This window comes from Gavialis gangeticus, unplaced genomic scaffold, assembly GCF_001723915.1.
Source record: "Gavialis gangeticus isolate Ggan-Ray unplaced genomic scaffold, GavGan_comp1, whole genome shotgun sequence".
In the NCBI taxonomy this organism is placed as follows: Eukaryota; Metazoa; Chordata; order Crocodylia; family Gavialidae; genus Gavialis; species Gavialis gangeticus.
The window spans coordinates 40,091,091-40,108,981 of NW_017729008.1; the positions used below are offsets into that span (position 1 = coordinate 40,091,091).

A 17,891-nucleotide genomic window follows, 5' to 3' on the forward strand; every position below is an offset into this window, starting at 1 on the left:
TTTAAAGAGTAGGGCATCTCAAACAAAGCCCTGCATGCAGTTGGAAGAAAAGCAAGATTGGCTCCCATCACTCATGACTGTCAGAGCGGGAAACTAATAAACATTTGGCAATAATAGAGACCTTCCTTCCCGACATAACTCTTTCCCTGATTTTATAGAATCATCTGGCCTTAAAACCGTCTGCTTTTCCTCAGTGCCATGTTTCGCTGCCAACTCAAAGCCTGGCAAGGGATGGATCTGCCAACTTCTTGGCTCTCAGTTACAAAAGAGAACCGTGTAAAGGAGAATTTGCAAGTTAGCTGATTTGTAAACACGGCACCAAGTCACCAGGTAAACACGTCGTTTGTGTTGCTATGATTTCTCCCAAGCAGTTTACCTGGCATCCCACACAGCTTGCCAGGATTCTCCTTCTCCTTCAGCTACTGCAGCTCCTCCACACTCAAAAGAGCACCGTGTCTTTTTGTACCATTAAAAAAAACACAACCCTTTAATTAAACTGTAATCACAAAGCATCTTGATAATTAGGGTAGGAGAGTCACTGAAACACTCCGAATACAAATGAGATCTGCAGGTGTGCTCACAATTGGATAGTAGGATACAGTTCAAATGCAGCCAATTAAAGAATCAGAACAGGTAAATAAATAGCAGAGTGTTCCAGGTAGGCTGCTGATTTGACATTTTTGTTTTCCGGCAAGGGGGGAGAAGAGAGAGAAAGCGTGAGAGAGTGTGAGCTTGGTAGGATACAGCTGTAAGTTGAAATCCCTGGAGTGTCACTGAAGTAAGGGCGATAGGGTTTGGCTACCCTAGTGTCACTCAGAACAGAAATCAGCCTGGGAGACAGCCTTGCATGCCTGAGATAACCTCGAAGTGCTTTACAACTAACGCTGCAGCAAGCTGTTGAGCAGTCCCACTTTTTCCCTTTGGGCCAGGACACGAGAGGAATCTGTACTCCTTTCAGAAAGCATCAAGGGGCCTTTCACTTCCAGCAGCCCCTGAGATGCAGATTTCAGGTTATTTCCAAAGGACAGAGTCAGAGCTCCCCTCACATGGATGGCAACATCAGCTGGGAGGCAGGAGAGTTACACTGAGATGCCCTCTTGCCCAGTGAGTAGCTGAGGCTCAGTGTGCCATGAGATATCAGACACTTCAGCAAAGTGCTTGGAGATTCCCACGTGAAAGGTGATGATGTAGGAGTATATTATTTCTGAACCCATGTTCTGGCATGACCGAACTGTGGTTTAGGGCAGGGCTGTCCAATTTCTGAGTGGCTGAGGGCTGCGTGCCCCCCTGACTGCACCATGCCAGCGCTCTTACATCAGGCGTGATCCCCTGGTTCTCCTAGGCCCCTGGCTGTGGGCCCCTTCTGCCCCATGGGCTACGCTGCATCGTCCCCAGGGACAGGGGCAGGAAGCAAAAGCTGGAAGGGGAGCCCAGGGACTGTGACAGCAACAGCAGAGAAGTGATGTGGGGGAGCAGCACTCAGACTAGGACCCCAGGGGCTGCACTTTAACCCCTTGGGGGCCACTTGCAGCCCACGGGGCCTGCCAGCTGGACAGTCCTGGTTTAGGGTAAGAGCAAAGCCAACTCCCACTGGACAACTCCATCCACATAGGGACCGTTTGCTTCCTATGAGCAGTGGAAAGAAGCAGACTAGTCAGAGACATCTGTCCTGCTCACAAAATAAATTTATTGTTGATAAAGGATGAGCTATAATTGTGACAGCAGTGGAGAGCATAACAAAATCCGTGCAATGCAACTGAAGGCCACCTTACACCTGAAGTGTTGGAGCACTAACAACGTTATTCCAGCAGAGGGCAAGGGAGGGGAGGGGAAGGAATTTTTTTATTACATAATTTTGGTAATAAGTTAAGCAAACATTGCTTCATTTACACATGAAAAGAAAAACTGCTTAAATGCCAGCGGCGAGCACAGGCTGCACAGTGTGGTGTAGTAACAGGCTAGTTTATACAGCGATGCCATATTCTGGCACACCAAGTGTTACGTACCCCCGGCTTCGATGGTGAGGAGGTATGGAGTAGATTCTACCACAAAATAGCAGCAGTTGAAGGATATTTTCCTCCTAAGGTCAATGGAAGTTTCTTTTCTCTTCCTTTCTTTAATCACCAATAAGTGGGTTTTTACTAAAACTGAACAGTGTCCTCAGATGTATGATTTCTGATGTAATAAGATACAGGTCTTGGCTTTTCAAATGGCCACACTGATTGAGCTGTGATGGCTGCTGCTCTTGAAATGGCTCTTCCAGTTCTTCTCTTTATCTGTCTGCCCTGTAAATGGGCTGTCATTTTGTTCTTGTGGGAAAAAAAATGCTCTGCTGCTGAAATTAGAGTTGATGGGTTTGTACTGGATTTGGATGCTGCCTCTATCCTCCTCTCCCGAGCATGCTCTGCTAAAGAAAAGGGAGAAAAAACACATATTTCAACACTGAAACACTGTTTTGATGCTCCATGAAAGGCATCAGCTGTCTGTGTTCTAGGTTTTCACACAAAAAATACAAAAAGGAGGACATATGAGAATAGCTTTGGGGTAGGAACCAAGCATTACCTGCAGAGCCCCAGGGAGCAGGACACTGAGATAATGCTGAAAAAGTGGAGGAAAAGTACATCTCATCCTCAGTAACTGTAGTGCTCGTGGGTGCTAGTCACTCACACCCAATTAAAAACCACACCTCCACCCTTACAGTCAGGTAAAACTTACCTCAGTGTCAGTAGGTAAATCCTACTCAAAGTCATTGGGATACCTTCTGCTGAATTTTTAAAGTAAGTTAACACTTAATAAAATGACCTATTCCCTGGGTCCTGTGAGCCACCATTACAAGAGTCTTACGAATGCAAACAGGTAACGCTGACCACATGCTTTACTAATAGCTTTCGGCACCTGGGCCAGGTACCACAATGGAAAAGCACCGAAGCTTCAAACTGCATGGTTACTCCCCTTCCAAGTACTCCAAGAGGCAAGAGATGACCGGATGCACTAACACTCGTTCCTGCTGGCCCATACGAGAGCTTTACTATCAAATCCCACCAGAAAGGCCCTAATAAAGTCCTTGGCACTGGGCTCTACTGAGGCTACACAAGCCTCAGTTGGACATGCTGGTGGCCTTTGCTGACTTTCTACTGCTGCAGTCTAGGTGCCAGAAGGGCTGTGGAAACAAGAACCTGCAGTTTAGAAGCGGCACAAAGGAGCAGGTACCAGGCTGAGTAATGTGAGTATTAACTGGGAGCTGGACCTAAGTTGGCTGGCTGACGGGCTATGTTCACTGAAAGGCTGAGACATCCCTAGAGGCGGCTTGGTGCTCCTCACTCCTAGTGCCCCAGAGAAGGCAGTAGCTGTAGGTGGGAATCATGAATCTTAAAAGCTGATGGGGAGGCACCTGGCCTTTTCAGGGCCTGAGAACTGGGTCCTGACTTCAATGCTTCCCAAGTTACGTGCCCTGGCTCTTGAGGGGGAAGTCAAGATACAATCAATTGACATGAATATTTCAGCAGTTGGCTTGGGGGAAGAGACAGATTTTGCTAGTCTTGACCCTGGTGCTTGTGGGAGCGAGTGGCAAGGGCCTGGACTTCCAGGGTCAGGGCAGCATGCAGTCTGCTCCAAATCAATGAGCACAGGTGCAGCAAAATCAAGGAAGTGGAGAAACCCATGAGTTGTCTTTGAGGTCTTGGCCCACACTTGCATTACACCCACATATATACTTCAATGTTTCCAAAGACAACTTGATTTGAGCAGTTCAGCTGCACCAAGCACTGCAGTTTTTTAGGAGGTGTAAGGAAAAAGAGCGCACTGAGCACCAGTTCACAGACAGGCTACCGCACCACGCAGGGACATGCGGACCAGAGAACTCCTCTTCCCTTTACCAACTTCAGAAACAACCCTGGGAAATAAATGAACATAGAAAAAGAAGAGTCCATTTCACATTCCTAAGGAGTCCTGCAAAATGCGGGTAAGTAAAACTTTTATTAGTTAACAAAATATACAATCTGAACCTTGGCAGCAGCCCCCAAAGAGATTTGGCTGGAACTGATGAAGGCCATTTTAACTAGAAGGCCCCCTTGCAGTGGCAATATAAAAAACTTGCATGTAACTGCTGCTGGGCTGAATATTAACATTGCATAAATTTAACACTGCATAAATTAACATAGGAAATTCCCAAATGAGCCGGGGTAAAGCTGTGCAAGTAAAAGGGAAAAAAATGCTTCTTTCATTTAGGATCTTGATACCATTTCTATCTCAAAGGTGAGAAAACAATTTGCAGTGTTTGCTCATTATTCATAGATTTCTGTCGGCAGGACTGCAGCTCTGCACAGGCAGGTAGGCTGCAAGGGATGGAGACAGCAAGGTTGGCTGGGGGTATTTTCTATTACTTGGAAATAAATGGTAGCTGTGCCTGTAAAACAGGAACAATACCGCGAGCAGCTGCAAACTGTGGGCCATTAACCTTTGTTAAAATGATCTTAACAGTTTCCTCAAATATGTTTGTTACATTATCTCTGTTAAAGGTTTCAGGAAGATTTCTGAATTGCAACTCTCGTGGATGAACTCAGTCATTGTCACTTATCCCGGCTAGTTCTCTCTATTGGCTTGTGGCAAATGACAGCGCTGTGCTTTGCCAAGTTTCTAGAGAATCGACATAAATTTTATTGTAGCTAGTATCACTGAAGGCAGAAAATGAAAAAAGCTATTAGGATCCTCTAGTCCATTTCCTCACCAATGCAGGGATAGTCCCAATTATTTTAAATGTGCCGAGCTGTCTTTTAAATGTCACAAAACAATAGGGCTCCCATAACTTCCCTTGGAAGGCTCTTCTGCATTCAAATCCACTGTTAATCATTTTTGTTCCTCTAAATGCTTTAGAATTTGCCAATGTTGGTATCTGGTCATGTGCCTAAAACTCACTGCATTATTCTGGGTGGGCAGCACCACTGTGTATGGAGGGACTGTTACCAGCCTGCTCTTGTATGTGATCTTCACGTTGAATCCAACGTTTGCAGCCTGTCCCTCCTTTGATATTATTTGCTCCAAGGAAAGTGTCTGAGTTCTGTATCACTCTTCCTACTTGGGGTAGCTGCTTTGTCAACACCTGCCTATGTTTCTAGTTCTTCTCTAAGTCCTTTACTGGTCCTTGCAATTTAATACCACCTGCCAGTTTGACCAGATTGCTCCTTTCCAAGCCACCAACGAAAGTGTTAAAAGATGAAAAGCCACTCCTAGGATGCCTTGCACAATCCATGCCATGGCTTTTCATGCTCTCCTTTGTTAAAGCTTTCTAGCTGTGTGTCAGTCACTGGCAGTGTTACTATATTTTATAAGATATGACCAGATGCTTCACTAAAATCCATATGTATTATAAGCATTGGAATTTGGTCATATATGGGTTTATTCTGGCTACAAGAGATGGTTAAAGTCCACTTTATGCTATAAAATAGAACACTGTTTCTACGTAAACTGGAGACCAATGTTCTGTAACTGGGTTTTTTTTAAACTGCTGTATTGGTAGCATAGGATAAAGGTTGGTATCATGTTCCATATTCTTTTCAGCCATAGTCACAACTGAATATGGTGGAGCAGTGGGTGTCTACACCTAACATGCCTACAACTGTATTTAGAATTGTAGAAAATTCAGGTGGGAAGGGACCTCAGGAGGTCACATCTAGTCCAACCCCCTGCTCCAAGCAGGACCAGCCCCAGCTACATCATCCCAGCCAAGGCTTTGTCTAGCTTGGGCTTAAACACCTCGAAGGATGGAGATACCACCACCTCTCTGGGTGACCTGCTCCAGTGCTTTACTACCCTCTTCCTGAGAAAGTTTTTCCTAATATCCAACCTAAACTTGCTTTGCTGCAACTTGAGCCCATTGCTCCTTTCTAACATCTGTCATCTGCCCCCACTGAGAACAGTCCAGCTCTATCCTCTTTGCAACCCCCCTGCAGGGAGCTGAAGGCTGCTGTTCAATCCCCCCTCAGTCTTCTCTTCTCCAGACTAAAATTGGCCCAGTTCCCCCAGCCACTCCTCACAAGTCATGTCCCCCAGCCCCTGAACCATTTTCTTTGTCCTCTGCTGGACTCTCTCCAATTCCCCACATCCTTTGTGTAGTGGGAGGCCCAAAACTGAACTCAGGACTCCAGATGTGGCCTCCCCAGTGCTGCAGAGAGGGGAATAATCACTTCCTTTGATCTGCTGGCAACACACCCACCAATGCAGCCCAGTATGCCATTGGCCTTTTCTGAAACAAGGGCACACGGCTGGCTCATATTCAGTTTATTGTCCACTGTCACCCCCAGGTCCTTTTCTGCACAGCTGCTGCCCAGCCAGTCAGCCCCAGCCTACACCAGTGCATGGGATTGTTTCCTCCTAAGTGCAGGACTTCGTGCTTGTCCTTGTTGAACCTCACAAGATTTCTTTTGGCCCAAACCTCCAATTTGGTGAGTTCTATCTAAATCCTAGCCCTCCCCTCCATTTAGAAACTATGCTGTATAAAAATGGCATGTGGCCACATCTGCAACGAGACACCAGTGACTCGTGTATAGCAATATTGCAATGCAGGAGGATTCAGGTGAAGGTGGTTTTTCTTGTTTGCTTTGTTTTTTTATACCCCCACCACTTTATCAGTTCTGAGTAGACCAAGATAACAGTGATAAAACACCAGTGGACAGTCTGCCCCAGGGCTCTCATTGCTATCACTGGTGTTAATGCAAAAGCAGGGAAATCTTTTAAAGAGCGTGGGCACAGACAGAGCATTTATGTCCCTCTCCTATTATAAAAGTATGAAAAATATTAACAACATGCTTCAGTTTATCAGCCTGCGACCAAGGCCTTTTAGGTAAAGATTTAAACTCAAGATAACTAAAAAGTGTCGAATTCCTCTGTATTAGCAGCTCTCTGGGTCTTTCTAACAAGGGGAGAAAAAACCAGATAGAGACATGAGATTACAGACAGAATGAGAAATAAGGAGCATACGGAAGAGAGGGTGAGATAATTATAAGCAAGATGGGAAAGAAAGAGGAGTCAATAAATTCAATTTATGAAAAGCACAGTGAGTTCTCTGCAAGAGCACAAGTGCTCAGACTCACCACCTGGAAATAGGATTAGTTAACTTATTTGGTTTTCAATATCTTGGTCTGTTCCCCCTGGCAAATTTCGCTCTTTGTTTGGCTTCTTGTCATCAATGTCAGTTAACTTTTTCGTTCCTGAATCTGCTGCCGAACATGTTTTCAGTTGTTAATCTTTGTGGTGTATTACAATAACACTTAACAATTATTTCAAAGTAACTATTTGCATAGCCTTTTGGTAATGAGCAGGTAAAAATAATTACATCTACAGCTGCAACACAAGAAGGATGAGCTCTAGAGAACTGATGTTCATTATGAAAAACAACTGTTCCTCTTGCAAATATTTCCATCAGAAAAGGCTTCCCCGCCTCTGTTATCTTGAGACCAACCTGCATGAATCCCCATTCTCAGAGCCCACAGAAGCAAGAATGAGAGAAGGGTTTTAAAGAGACCAGGTTCAGATGTAGGAAACATTTTGTAACTACTGGAAATGTCTGGCAGAAACTGCAATAAGGAGGTTTCTCAAGGGGCTCAAATTTATCTAGCATAATATTTTTGCCCCTTTTGCTATCATGAAAAAGAGCATCTCCCAACTTTCAATTCATTTGTCCCTATAACTGACCTCTGATGAAGTACTGGCCACGCTTAATAGTGAAAAGTATTTTTTTTAATGATGTTTACATTAATGATTTATTGATGTTTATAAACACATTAGTAAATTAGTGTTATAGACCTTGTAAACTGTGGTCCTATACAAACTGGACCTATTGGGTCACACAAATCTCTTATTATTGATTAACCATCTGCTACACATCTATAAACATCCACAAGAGTGTCGCAAGGACCTGCAAGTTTAGTTCAGATTTTAGAGCTGATGAACACCACACACTGATAAGGGAAAACCTGGAAAAATTAAAAGCCCACTGGAGCTGGATGGGGATTGCTCAGATCAGTCTTTAAAGCTTAACTCAGTTCTTTATTTTCCTGAGCACGCTTGCCTCACAGGAAACACCAGAGTATAAATGCTTAAATCCGCTGCTCTCTCAGCCCTGAAGTCTTCCTTCTCTTCCTCTGGAGTGAGCTCCCTGGTGCTGGGGTCTTTTGCCAGACCCTGAGAGCGTACCCTAGCCTGGTGTTACAGCCACCCTTTTCTCTGAAAGCCTTTAAACTTCCCTTTGTGCCAGCTGATTATTCCTATCAGCTGGGTCAGTCCTCCTGGGCAGACCTGCAATTATGTCTCATTGCCCACAGCTGGGCTGTAGCCCCTGCAAGCTTGCAGACTGCTATACCTACAGATTAGCAGGTCTTATTGACAGCCTCCCTAAAGAGCTATGGGACTACCTGAAGGATTTACTAAGCCACAGGCAATTATTTTGGGGGACTCACAGAAAACTGTGCAGAAAAGGAAACCAGTTTGGGCTGGCAAGTGCCTCTAATGGAGCTATGCGGTAGCCACTTCTGCGCACAAGGGACTGCGAGACAGAGTGTTGGCCAGTGTCTACACAGGTATACTGAGCTTTCCAAACTTTCCGTGACCTTACAGGCTGAGCAAGGAACAGGCATTAAAAAATGAAGAGGGTGGCATTAGATTTAGCAAAGAAAAGGTGATAAGGCAGAAACCTTGGATTATCAAGGGAAGGAGTGGGAGCTGAACTGCATACAGCAGGGATATCAGAAGTCGACACCATTCCTTCCCCTGGTCAAATCAGGACCACGGAGCTTCTTGCAGGCTGGATCCAGAATGCAAGGAGCTGCTTGGGCCAGATCTGGACCTGGCTGCAGCCCGAGGCAAGCGGCAGCAGCGCAGGAGTTAATGCAGCCATTGATCGACTTCCCCAAAGGACTCCACACCTGTGCATTCAGTGGCAGGACTTGCCCCTGCTCACACTGCGGCCCCCCCCTCCCGAGATGCAACGTTTGCCAGGGGAAACAGCTCTGTGCACTGTATCTTTTGACACCCTAGCTTACAGCAATGAAAAATGAACAGGACAAGTGATAGGAGAACATACCTGCACAGGTACAGGCTTGTACTGGCACTGGAAATGGACAGAGTGTCCTAATTAGTCTTTTCCATTATAATCTCTAAACGTACCATAGGCTACAGAATCACATTCCGTTGGGAATACTCATTAATGGCGAGATGTTGCACATCAACGCAAATTGGGGAGCTGCCCCGACAACCACACAAACTCCTTTGCCTATGTAATCCCCGCACATACCGAAAACAAACACGCAGCAGCTGTTCAGCTAAGCTCATCTTCCAGGACTGCCAATCCAGCAGAGATGCCTATTTTGAAAGGGGCACACTAACTACATGGACCATGGATTATAATAACAGAACAAGAGAAGTTTATTAAGCGTTGCAGACCTCAGGTTGCATGAATAATTTTATCACTGCAACACAACTGTGATTGTTTGGCTAGAATTTAGATTTACACAGCAGCAGACCATTAGCAATATTAATGTCAATAAAATCTGAAGTAACAGCAAAGCAGCAGTCAACCAGTGTAACTGCGAAAAGGTCAGTGACTTGCTATGGTTAAGCTCTGTGTAGGCATAATTAACTATAATAAAGGAAAGAAGGATTTGCTAGCAAATATTGGAAGAACGTGCCAAAGTCTGCGCTGAAAAAGTGGAGCAGGTGTTCTTAACTTTTCCTTCCAACTACTAGCTCACCAACTTTCTTTAAAAAAAAGAATAAAAGGAAGACTACCACTAAAGGGCTTATTTCAGTTCATGCTTACATATACTCAGCTTGCAATATATGATTATTCTCCCATTGTCTTCTTCAGAAATGTCAAGGAGAGAATACTCTGTGTTTGAGTTGGCGAGGGACCCGTTCCATGATACCAGATCTCAACCACCCTGAAAACGTAGGTATGTTCAGAGATCTGAGCTTAAGTTATCAGTCCTGATATAATAAGTAGGAGCATATATTCTTGGTCAGAAGAGCACACTGGAATATTTGATGCTGTAGGGGATTTTATTTCCTCTTATGGTGTGAGGCAGGGGAGAGGAGTGGGTCCACATGGGAGGGAATATGGGGTGCGGGAAGAATCTTTTTCTTTTTACACTGGTATTGAAGGCAGGCTGGGAAGAGTGGGGACAACTTCCCTGGTTAGAGGCAGGGGAGTGGAAGAGGTGGACTGCTTCTGAGTATTAGGTGGTTTTGTGGGGGCGGGGAATTTGTCTTGTAGCTTCTTATTTTAACATTTTTTTTCTGTTTCTATAAACTTTTGGGGGCGTCTTTTATTATAAGCCACCTGGAGCATTTTGGGAGAAGGCCGGCATATAAATCAATATATGCCTCTCTCTAAATATATGCTTAGTGACTGCCTCTTTCTCTTATGCTGCTCCAATATGGCCACGAGACCCAGCTGAACAGGACTCCACGAGAAAACCAGCTCTTCCTCAGATCTTCAGTTCCAGTTTTCATCTGCAGGCTCATGCAATAAGGAGTGGTACTTTCACAAATAAAATATCCAACTGCCATACTATTATGATTATATGCATCAAAGGCCTTTTTTAGGAAAGAATCCATCTGGTTTACCTCTAAAACCTGAACTGCGCAGTTATAAGCCAGACACAAGGAACAATATTAAATCACTGCTTTTTCTAAAGGAGTTACAGGCTTTTAAACAATATATATTCTATTTTCCACTGATTTACACTACTTCTTCAAAAAAAATTAAAGAAAAAGAGCCTCCAGACATAGGAGAGTGAATTCATTCTTCAGATGGCATTAAAAAGTTAGCACTTTATGGCAATATCATAGAGCCGGCAAATCAGGTGACAGGTTAACGTGACAAGGTATAATGCCACATTCTGGAAACATGTGACACATAAGAAATCAAGACTTCTGACTGGTCAGCAAGTCCATCCAGGACAGACACTGATGTGGTATTGAAATGGGAAATGTTACAGGTGACCATTTGATAACAAACATACCCATCAGATAGCTCCCTTTATCTTCCTGCTAAAATAGCAAGTATTTCCTGGCCTCTGCAAACAGCAACGGCTATTACACTGTGGAACAGTCTCCCCAGGGAAGACAGGGGAACCTTATTGTCTGGGTAATTTAAAATGAGACTTGACATAGCACATATTTAAGAACATGCTGCTGGGAAAAATCCTACACTGGCAGAAGAAAAGGATTTAAAAAAAAATATATCCAACAGGTCTTTTTTCTCCCCACTTTTATGCTTGTGAACCAGTCAGTAGCTATATTCCCATACCCACCTGTTTGGCATGATTGACACAATGCAGGTATTGGTTGGCCAGTGCAGAGCAGCTGAGGGTCTCGTGAGAGTTTTGCTGATAACATTGGAGAATTTTACCCTGCAGATCAGCACAGATTGGATGAGACTCATATCGCCTAGGGAAAGAAAAACAGAACATTTTACAGTTTCCTTCTCAGAGACGTTTCACGAGGGCTTTATGGGGCTGTTTTGTTAAAAGTAAACCCAATAATAAAAAGTGAAGGAAAATATTTTAGAGGCTGGAAGGAAAGGCTGCTTCTAGAGTTAACTCTGTTGTTACCTGGGTTACATCAGGGAAAAAAATAACGGCAAGGATGAGCTGTGGGAGGAGGGTTATTAAGATGAGAAACATCTTCCAAATCCAGATCTCAGTACTAGCAGGTAGAAATGCTTCAACCACAATTTATTTCAACTGAGCACAGGTCTTTTACTTAAAGGCCCAACCATCACTAAACAGGCCTGCTCTTGCCTGTACTAAAGAAGCAATCACAGAACCTCAGGAGGTATCAATCCACCTTAACGCACACATATCCTTATGATCTGATAACACTTCGGTTTGTCATGCAGGGATTCTGTGTACGCCACATGGGAAGGGGACATTATCCTGTTGTACAGGCCTACAGGGGGGCCGCATCACAGAGCTCTCCTTTTGCTCAACTGATAGTAGCCGGGATTTCTGAAGATGAAAGTTCCCCAAGTTCTAATCCTGTTTCTCAAATACAAGTGTGCGCGTGCATGCACACGCATGTGCACACACCAGCGTGCATGCACGATTGATTTAAAAACTGTCCGTTTTCTCTGCTTAAATGAATTCATGAGTCTACCGCATCCATCTTTCTGCTTAACCCAATCCAGTCACCGTCAGGAGCTGTGACAAGTGAGCACTTCAAGCTGAGTCCTTTAAAATGTAAACTTTTGTGCTAGGTTCTTGTCATCTTGCATTTGTCCATGAAGTGCTATCCACACCAGCGGTGTTGTAGAATTAATAGATGATTCCTGAGCTTCAGCTGCAGTTTGAACTGGTCATGATATTGGGTGACTCAACAGGTCTTTATTTTCCTTTCTGTAAATGGGCGCATATTTATAATACTTGATTAATCTTAAAAGATGCAGATGTTGGTAAGCTGTTTTAGAGATGAAAAGTGCTAGGTATTACTGAACAAATTAGCTACGTCTGGGTATTTCCTTTTTAAAATAACATAATTGCAATGGTGCTTACCATTACAGCATGGCAGTCAAACTACATTAAAAAAATGCAAACCACCAACTACAAACGTCCATTTTTATCGATGAAAAATAAAAAAAATTTTAAAAAATTTTATGTCTCATCTATTTTAAAAACAGCTATTTGTTTTATGTGCATATACACCATGCTCAACTGATCTTCCAGTTAATCCTATAAGGAATCTGAAACTGGTTCTTCAAACATATTCCAGACTACATTATTTTTAGTTCAATAAGGTCAAAAAGAGAAGACTCATCAGACAGAGTATTCTCAGATGAATATTTTGCTCCTTCTTATTTTGCTGATTGGCCTAGGCAGATCTATATTTTACTAGGGCATGAAAGTGAAATGCAAAGCACAATACTGTTCCTTGGGGGAATTTGCTCTTGGCAGTCTCTCAAGATGTAGTACCAAAAAAGGAATATTAAACCTCCTTGATTCTACACTATATACCTACATAAAACATCCTTCTCCCACTCTTCATTCATTATTTTACATCTCTGTGAAACACCTAACACAAAATTAAAATGCTGCCCCATGTGCTTATAGTCTTTATGATCTGAAAGTTCAGCCTTCTGTGGACTCTTACAGATGAGGATTTTCCCTTAATCCCCCCCTCTGCTGATTCCAGCGAGCATTTTAAGAAGCTGCTATGCATCAAAATGAATAACGATAAAATGCTGTACACTGACTGATTATGGTAAGTCCTATAGCTGTATCAATATGAAATAAAGTGTGAGGGCAGCAATGCATATGCTCTTTGTAGACTTATGACTCACTGCTCCGATGATTCAAATTTCTAACTAAACCAGTGCTCATTTTTCGTGACTGAAACCTTGCCCTGGATTCATAACCCAGTGCAAGAAACCGCAAGTTAACAAAATAAAAGCGCACACACTTAACCTACCGCCAAACCTTTAGTCACGAGTGATTTTAAAAGTCCCCATATCCCATGTCCCACAAAATTGGGGTGAAGGAAAGAAAAGGTCCCTTTACACATTTATTGCCCACTTTTTGTAAACTTGTCTAGTACTGTTTCAAAAGGGATACTTCAACCCACGCAGGCAGGCTCTTTCTTTTTTGAGTCATGCTGTTAGTGACATAATTCAAAGCTTCTGCATTATTCCTTATTTGAAATGTGTTGATGCTTACTTTTATGCTGCTGTCAATATTACAGCACTTTGGGGGCTTTGATTTCCTGTCTCTTAATCACTTGTTTTTATAGCAATACATTTTTTGTTTTGTTTTGGTGGGTTTTTTTAATGTCTCCCAGCCACTGCCTATCTCCTTAGACACACCAACCTGGTATTGATGGGAGCTCAATGTAAATCAGCCCAGTTCCTTCAGAAGACCATGTCCATTTTCTTGGATTAGTCTAGTAGGGAAAAGTGCTGGCACTGTATTGATTGGCTCTGCTTGTTATACTACCCTAATGCACTGTTTCCACTTTTGGGAAAACACTAAATGAGATTACTGCCTATCATTAGGTAGCCATAAAATACAAACTGCCACACCTTCCATTCAGGAAAGGGTTTCCAAGATGCTTCCAATGTGCATTATGGTAAGTCTGACATACAGTTAGCAATTGATTTTTGTAGAGGAATGTTCTCTCATCTTGCTGATGAACCAACCTGCTCTTAGGCAGACAATCATAAACTGCAAAGGGCAAGATACCTCCTTGGTAGGGAAATGACATATCCACCTAAAAGGGAAATGTCGCTAATCGCTCTTTATAAAAAGAAAGAATATTTTATTAAAATGGTTCAGGGCCTGGAGAGTCTGACTGATGGAGAAAGGGTAAGAGACCTAACAATGAAAGTACTAGTAGAATGAAACCTGTAACAACACGATTTCCCAGATTTTCAATATACTCATCACCTCTCTTAAATGCCTGTTTTAAGAGACCTCCATGGAGTATTTTCTAATGTACAGATGACATCTGCTCCATCTTTATTAGATCACCCCTTTTCAGAAATCTGTTCTCCTTCCCAGAATGGTCATTCAAGATATGATTTACTCTGTCAATAGGGTGCAAAGCACAGAGGAAGGGGAAGAATTGCATAGGAATGGCAGAAACAAATGGGGCTGCCTCGAGAAAAGATGAATTTAAGATGACCAGACAAACAGTCTGACAGTGAATCTATTATAATCGTGAATCTATTATAATCAATTATAATCATATAACCTATTATAATAATCTATTATATTCTAAGGGAAATGCTGGAATTGGTGCTGCTTGGAACATTCACAACTTAATTCGACAGAGTAACAGGAAAAATAGTCCTCGTCTAGCAGGGGGATGCGCTGAAGGGCTTGATACCTCTCTCCAATCATTAATAGGTGGGATCCCAGCATTATTCTAAGGAATAACCACTCTCATTTTAAAGAAATTGAAAATGGTTTCCTCAGCAAAAATCAAAATTGAAAGCAGCCTGATCTGGACAGGGCACTAGATGGAACAATTGCAACAACATGTTGGTATGGAGTTTACAATGACGTGTTGATTGGCGTTTCCTTTCTTGGCTTTCCCCCCAAGCACCTCAACCTCCAAGAAAAATGCTTCTCTTCTTGATCAATTGTCTCCAAGAAAGTCATTCTCCTACCTTTTCAACCAAGCTGACGCAACGGAAACTGGTACAGGGTGAACACACAAAGAAAATAAGAGCTTTTAAAAAATATATATATACCCATGCTAAATATATCCACGAAGAACAAATTTAATGAAAGTGACTTTGAATTGGTCTAGTTTCTCACAAAGAGCACAGCTCATTATATTCTGAGGGGCTCGAGGAAAGGATCTCCTTGATAGCGTTCAAACAAAATGCCAACCAAAGAGGAACTCTGAAACTGCCACAGGGTAAGCTACATGGGTTTGTAATAAAACGGCCATCCTGAATGGGAGAATCCGAATCGCTGATGAGTTTCCAAGTGTGCGGGCATCCGATATAATCCTGTAGGATCAGGACTGTTAAGTAATTGTCACAAAAATGGAAAAAAGGACACACACTGAAGTCTTAATGCACTTTGAAATGTCCAAGGAAAACAGATCCTGCAGGTCACAGATACAGCGTGATACAACTTTACAGACACATGCACACGCAGACCTGCGATCAGTGGACCCGCCGTTGAGAGTGAAGGTATCTTGGGGGGCAATGTGACAGCTTCTTCAACAACAGACAGCACTGCCAGACTGGAAAAGTTTGTAGCAGGAAGCAAAACAGGGCGTCTCCAGGTGAAAATACACAGGAGTGCAAAGGGAATCAATGTGAAGAAATAAAACAACCCCCCTCCCAAGCTTTCTGCTTCCTGTCCTACCCACTGGGTAACAAGGAGCCCAAACTCTGTGACTTGGGGACAATGGAGGAGGAGGAGAGGGGACTGTAAGAGGGAGCCAGGGGGCTCCTGCCACTTTAAGAGAAGGCAGCAGGAATGCAGGCTGGCCCTTAATGAAGAGGGTAAAACCCCTGTGTATGGCTGGGGAAGGCCACATGATGGGGGGCGGGGCTTCAAGGTATATAAGCCCAGGGCCTGAGCCACAGCAGGCAGTCGGACCCTGCAGACTGCAGGGAGACGAGCTCCCCCAGGAAAGCCGACCGCAGGAAACAGTGCCCAGGGATACCCGAGGTACACGAGGGTGAGAGTGAGCCTAGCACAGGGAACCGCAGCTTGTGGTAGGGAATCGTCTGGCAGGGGGGAAATACTCTGTGGAAGCAGAGTGCTTATATTTCTGCTGTGCAGGTGCTTATGTTTGTTGAGAACCGGAGGACCAGACGTGGCTGACAGGAGGCTGCAAAGACACCCATCACAGAGCTCGTGGGCCAGAAGCACAAATGTTTTAGAGGGAGGCTGAAGAGAGAGCAGCCTTTCCTGGGTCAGGGATGCCAGGGGCCCTTGCCTGAACTTCAAGTAGTCTTGCTCTGGGTCAGGGATGCTAGGGACAGCTGGGCTGAACCGAGAGCAGCCTTACCCTGCGTCGGGGATGCCAGGGTACCTGAGACATGGTGCAAGACAGGTTAAGGGGTCCAGAGACATATGGAGGGCTAAGGACAAGAGAGCTGAGCCCAAATCAGCGGGCCAGGGCTGGAAGGCTGCAGTCAGAGAAAAGGGGGGCTAAAGCCAAGAGGGCAGAGGCCTTTACAAAAGAACTAAACTGTGGATACAGTAATATCTGCAAGACATAGGGGCACACAGAGGCCATGAAGTTAGCCCTTAAGGTAATTTGGACCAGCGGGGTTGGAAACCCTAAAGCCAAGAGACTGTGGGGCGCAAAGGGGGAGACTCAGAACCCAAAATTTAGATGGGCCGAGTAGGGCCCAAGAAAAAGAGAAGGAGACACAGAGTGCACACAAGCAACGTGGGCTCACCAGCTTCTGAAGGGAATCTCCTCTCATTACCTTTTAACACCAAGGTATGGCAGGTGAGGAAGCAGGGGGAGACCCAGAGAGGCTAGAGCAGGAGCCCTTGCAGGATCAAGGCAGTCACTAGGGAGAATCACAGTGGCCCTCAGGTGCCATCCTGTTCCCTGCTCCCTCCCTAATCTGCCATGTGCCAGACCCAGAGACTGCCCATGCTCCTCGTGGCACATGTACCACAGGTTGGCCACCCCTGCCTTATGCAGTGTTGAGTGTTTCATTCTCGTCTGTTTAACTGCAAATAGTAGCTATGACACTGGTGTTCTTCTCAGTTTCCCTTGATACCCGCCAGAGTTTTACCAGTTGCTTGGTTTAGCCCAATGACCCCACTACAAGCAGCGGGGAGTCTAACACCATAGCACTCAGCAAGGCACTGTGCAGAACAAGAGGCCCCTTCCTTTAAAAGCTTAATATCTAAGTAGAAGACAACGAATGGATAGAAGGAAATGAGGGAGTAAAAGGAGACAATGAGAGTGATCAGTGAAACAGGCAACAAACATGGCACATCAGCACCTTCAGTACTGGCAAGTTCTCTGGAGGCACTGTGGCACAGAAGGTTTCAAGTGGGATCTGAGGAAAATGAAGCAGCTTTGAGCAGGTTTACAGGGAATTCTTTTCCAAACATAAGAGGCAACAACTAAGGTCCTTGTTTGGAAACTCTCAACAAGTGAATGATGGAGTCTGGCATCGTGGGCCAATCAGACCCAGCAGAAAACATCTCCAAAGGGTGGGCAAATGGCTTAAAGACAAGTAGCTCATACTAAATAGCAGAAGAAGAGGAGTTAGCAGATGCAAGCAAGGAGAGGAGTGACATGGTTATGGGCTGTGCTGGGCTGTGCTGTGCTGTCTGCTCCAAAGAGCAGGGCTGGCCCTGCCCCTCCCTAGCTGGAGCAGTGAGGGTTGGCTGACAAAGGGGTGCGGGGGAGGA

At 44.3% G+C, this 17,891-nt stretch overlaps 1 protein-coding gene across 6 annotated transcripts in view; it reads right to left on the minus strand.

Moving 5' to 3' along the window:
- Nucleotides 1–1,667: 1,667 nt before the first annotated feature.
- Nucleotides 1,668–17,891, minus strand: part of CHCHD3 (coiled-coil-helix-coiled-coil-helix domain containing 3) — a 270,801-nt gene continuing 254,577 nt past the window's right edge. For 4 of the 6 annotated variants that reach the window (XM_019509627.1, XM_019509624.1, XM_019509625.1 and 1 more), the window contains 2 exons: nucleotides 11,307–11,442; nucleotides 1,668–2,407 (listed from right to left, as the gene is read on the minus strand). In XM_019509627.1, the coding sequence (XP_019365172.1) occupies nucleotides 2,381–2,407; nucleotides 11,307–11,442 (163 nt within the window). In that variant the 3' untranslated portion in view covers nucleotides 1,668–2,380. The remainder of the gene's footprint in view (nucleotides 2,408–11,306; nucleotides 11,443–17,891) is intronic. The other 2 variants (XM_019509626.1, XM_019509623.1) reach the window with 1 other exon arrangement.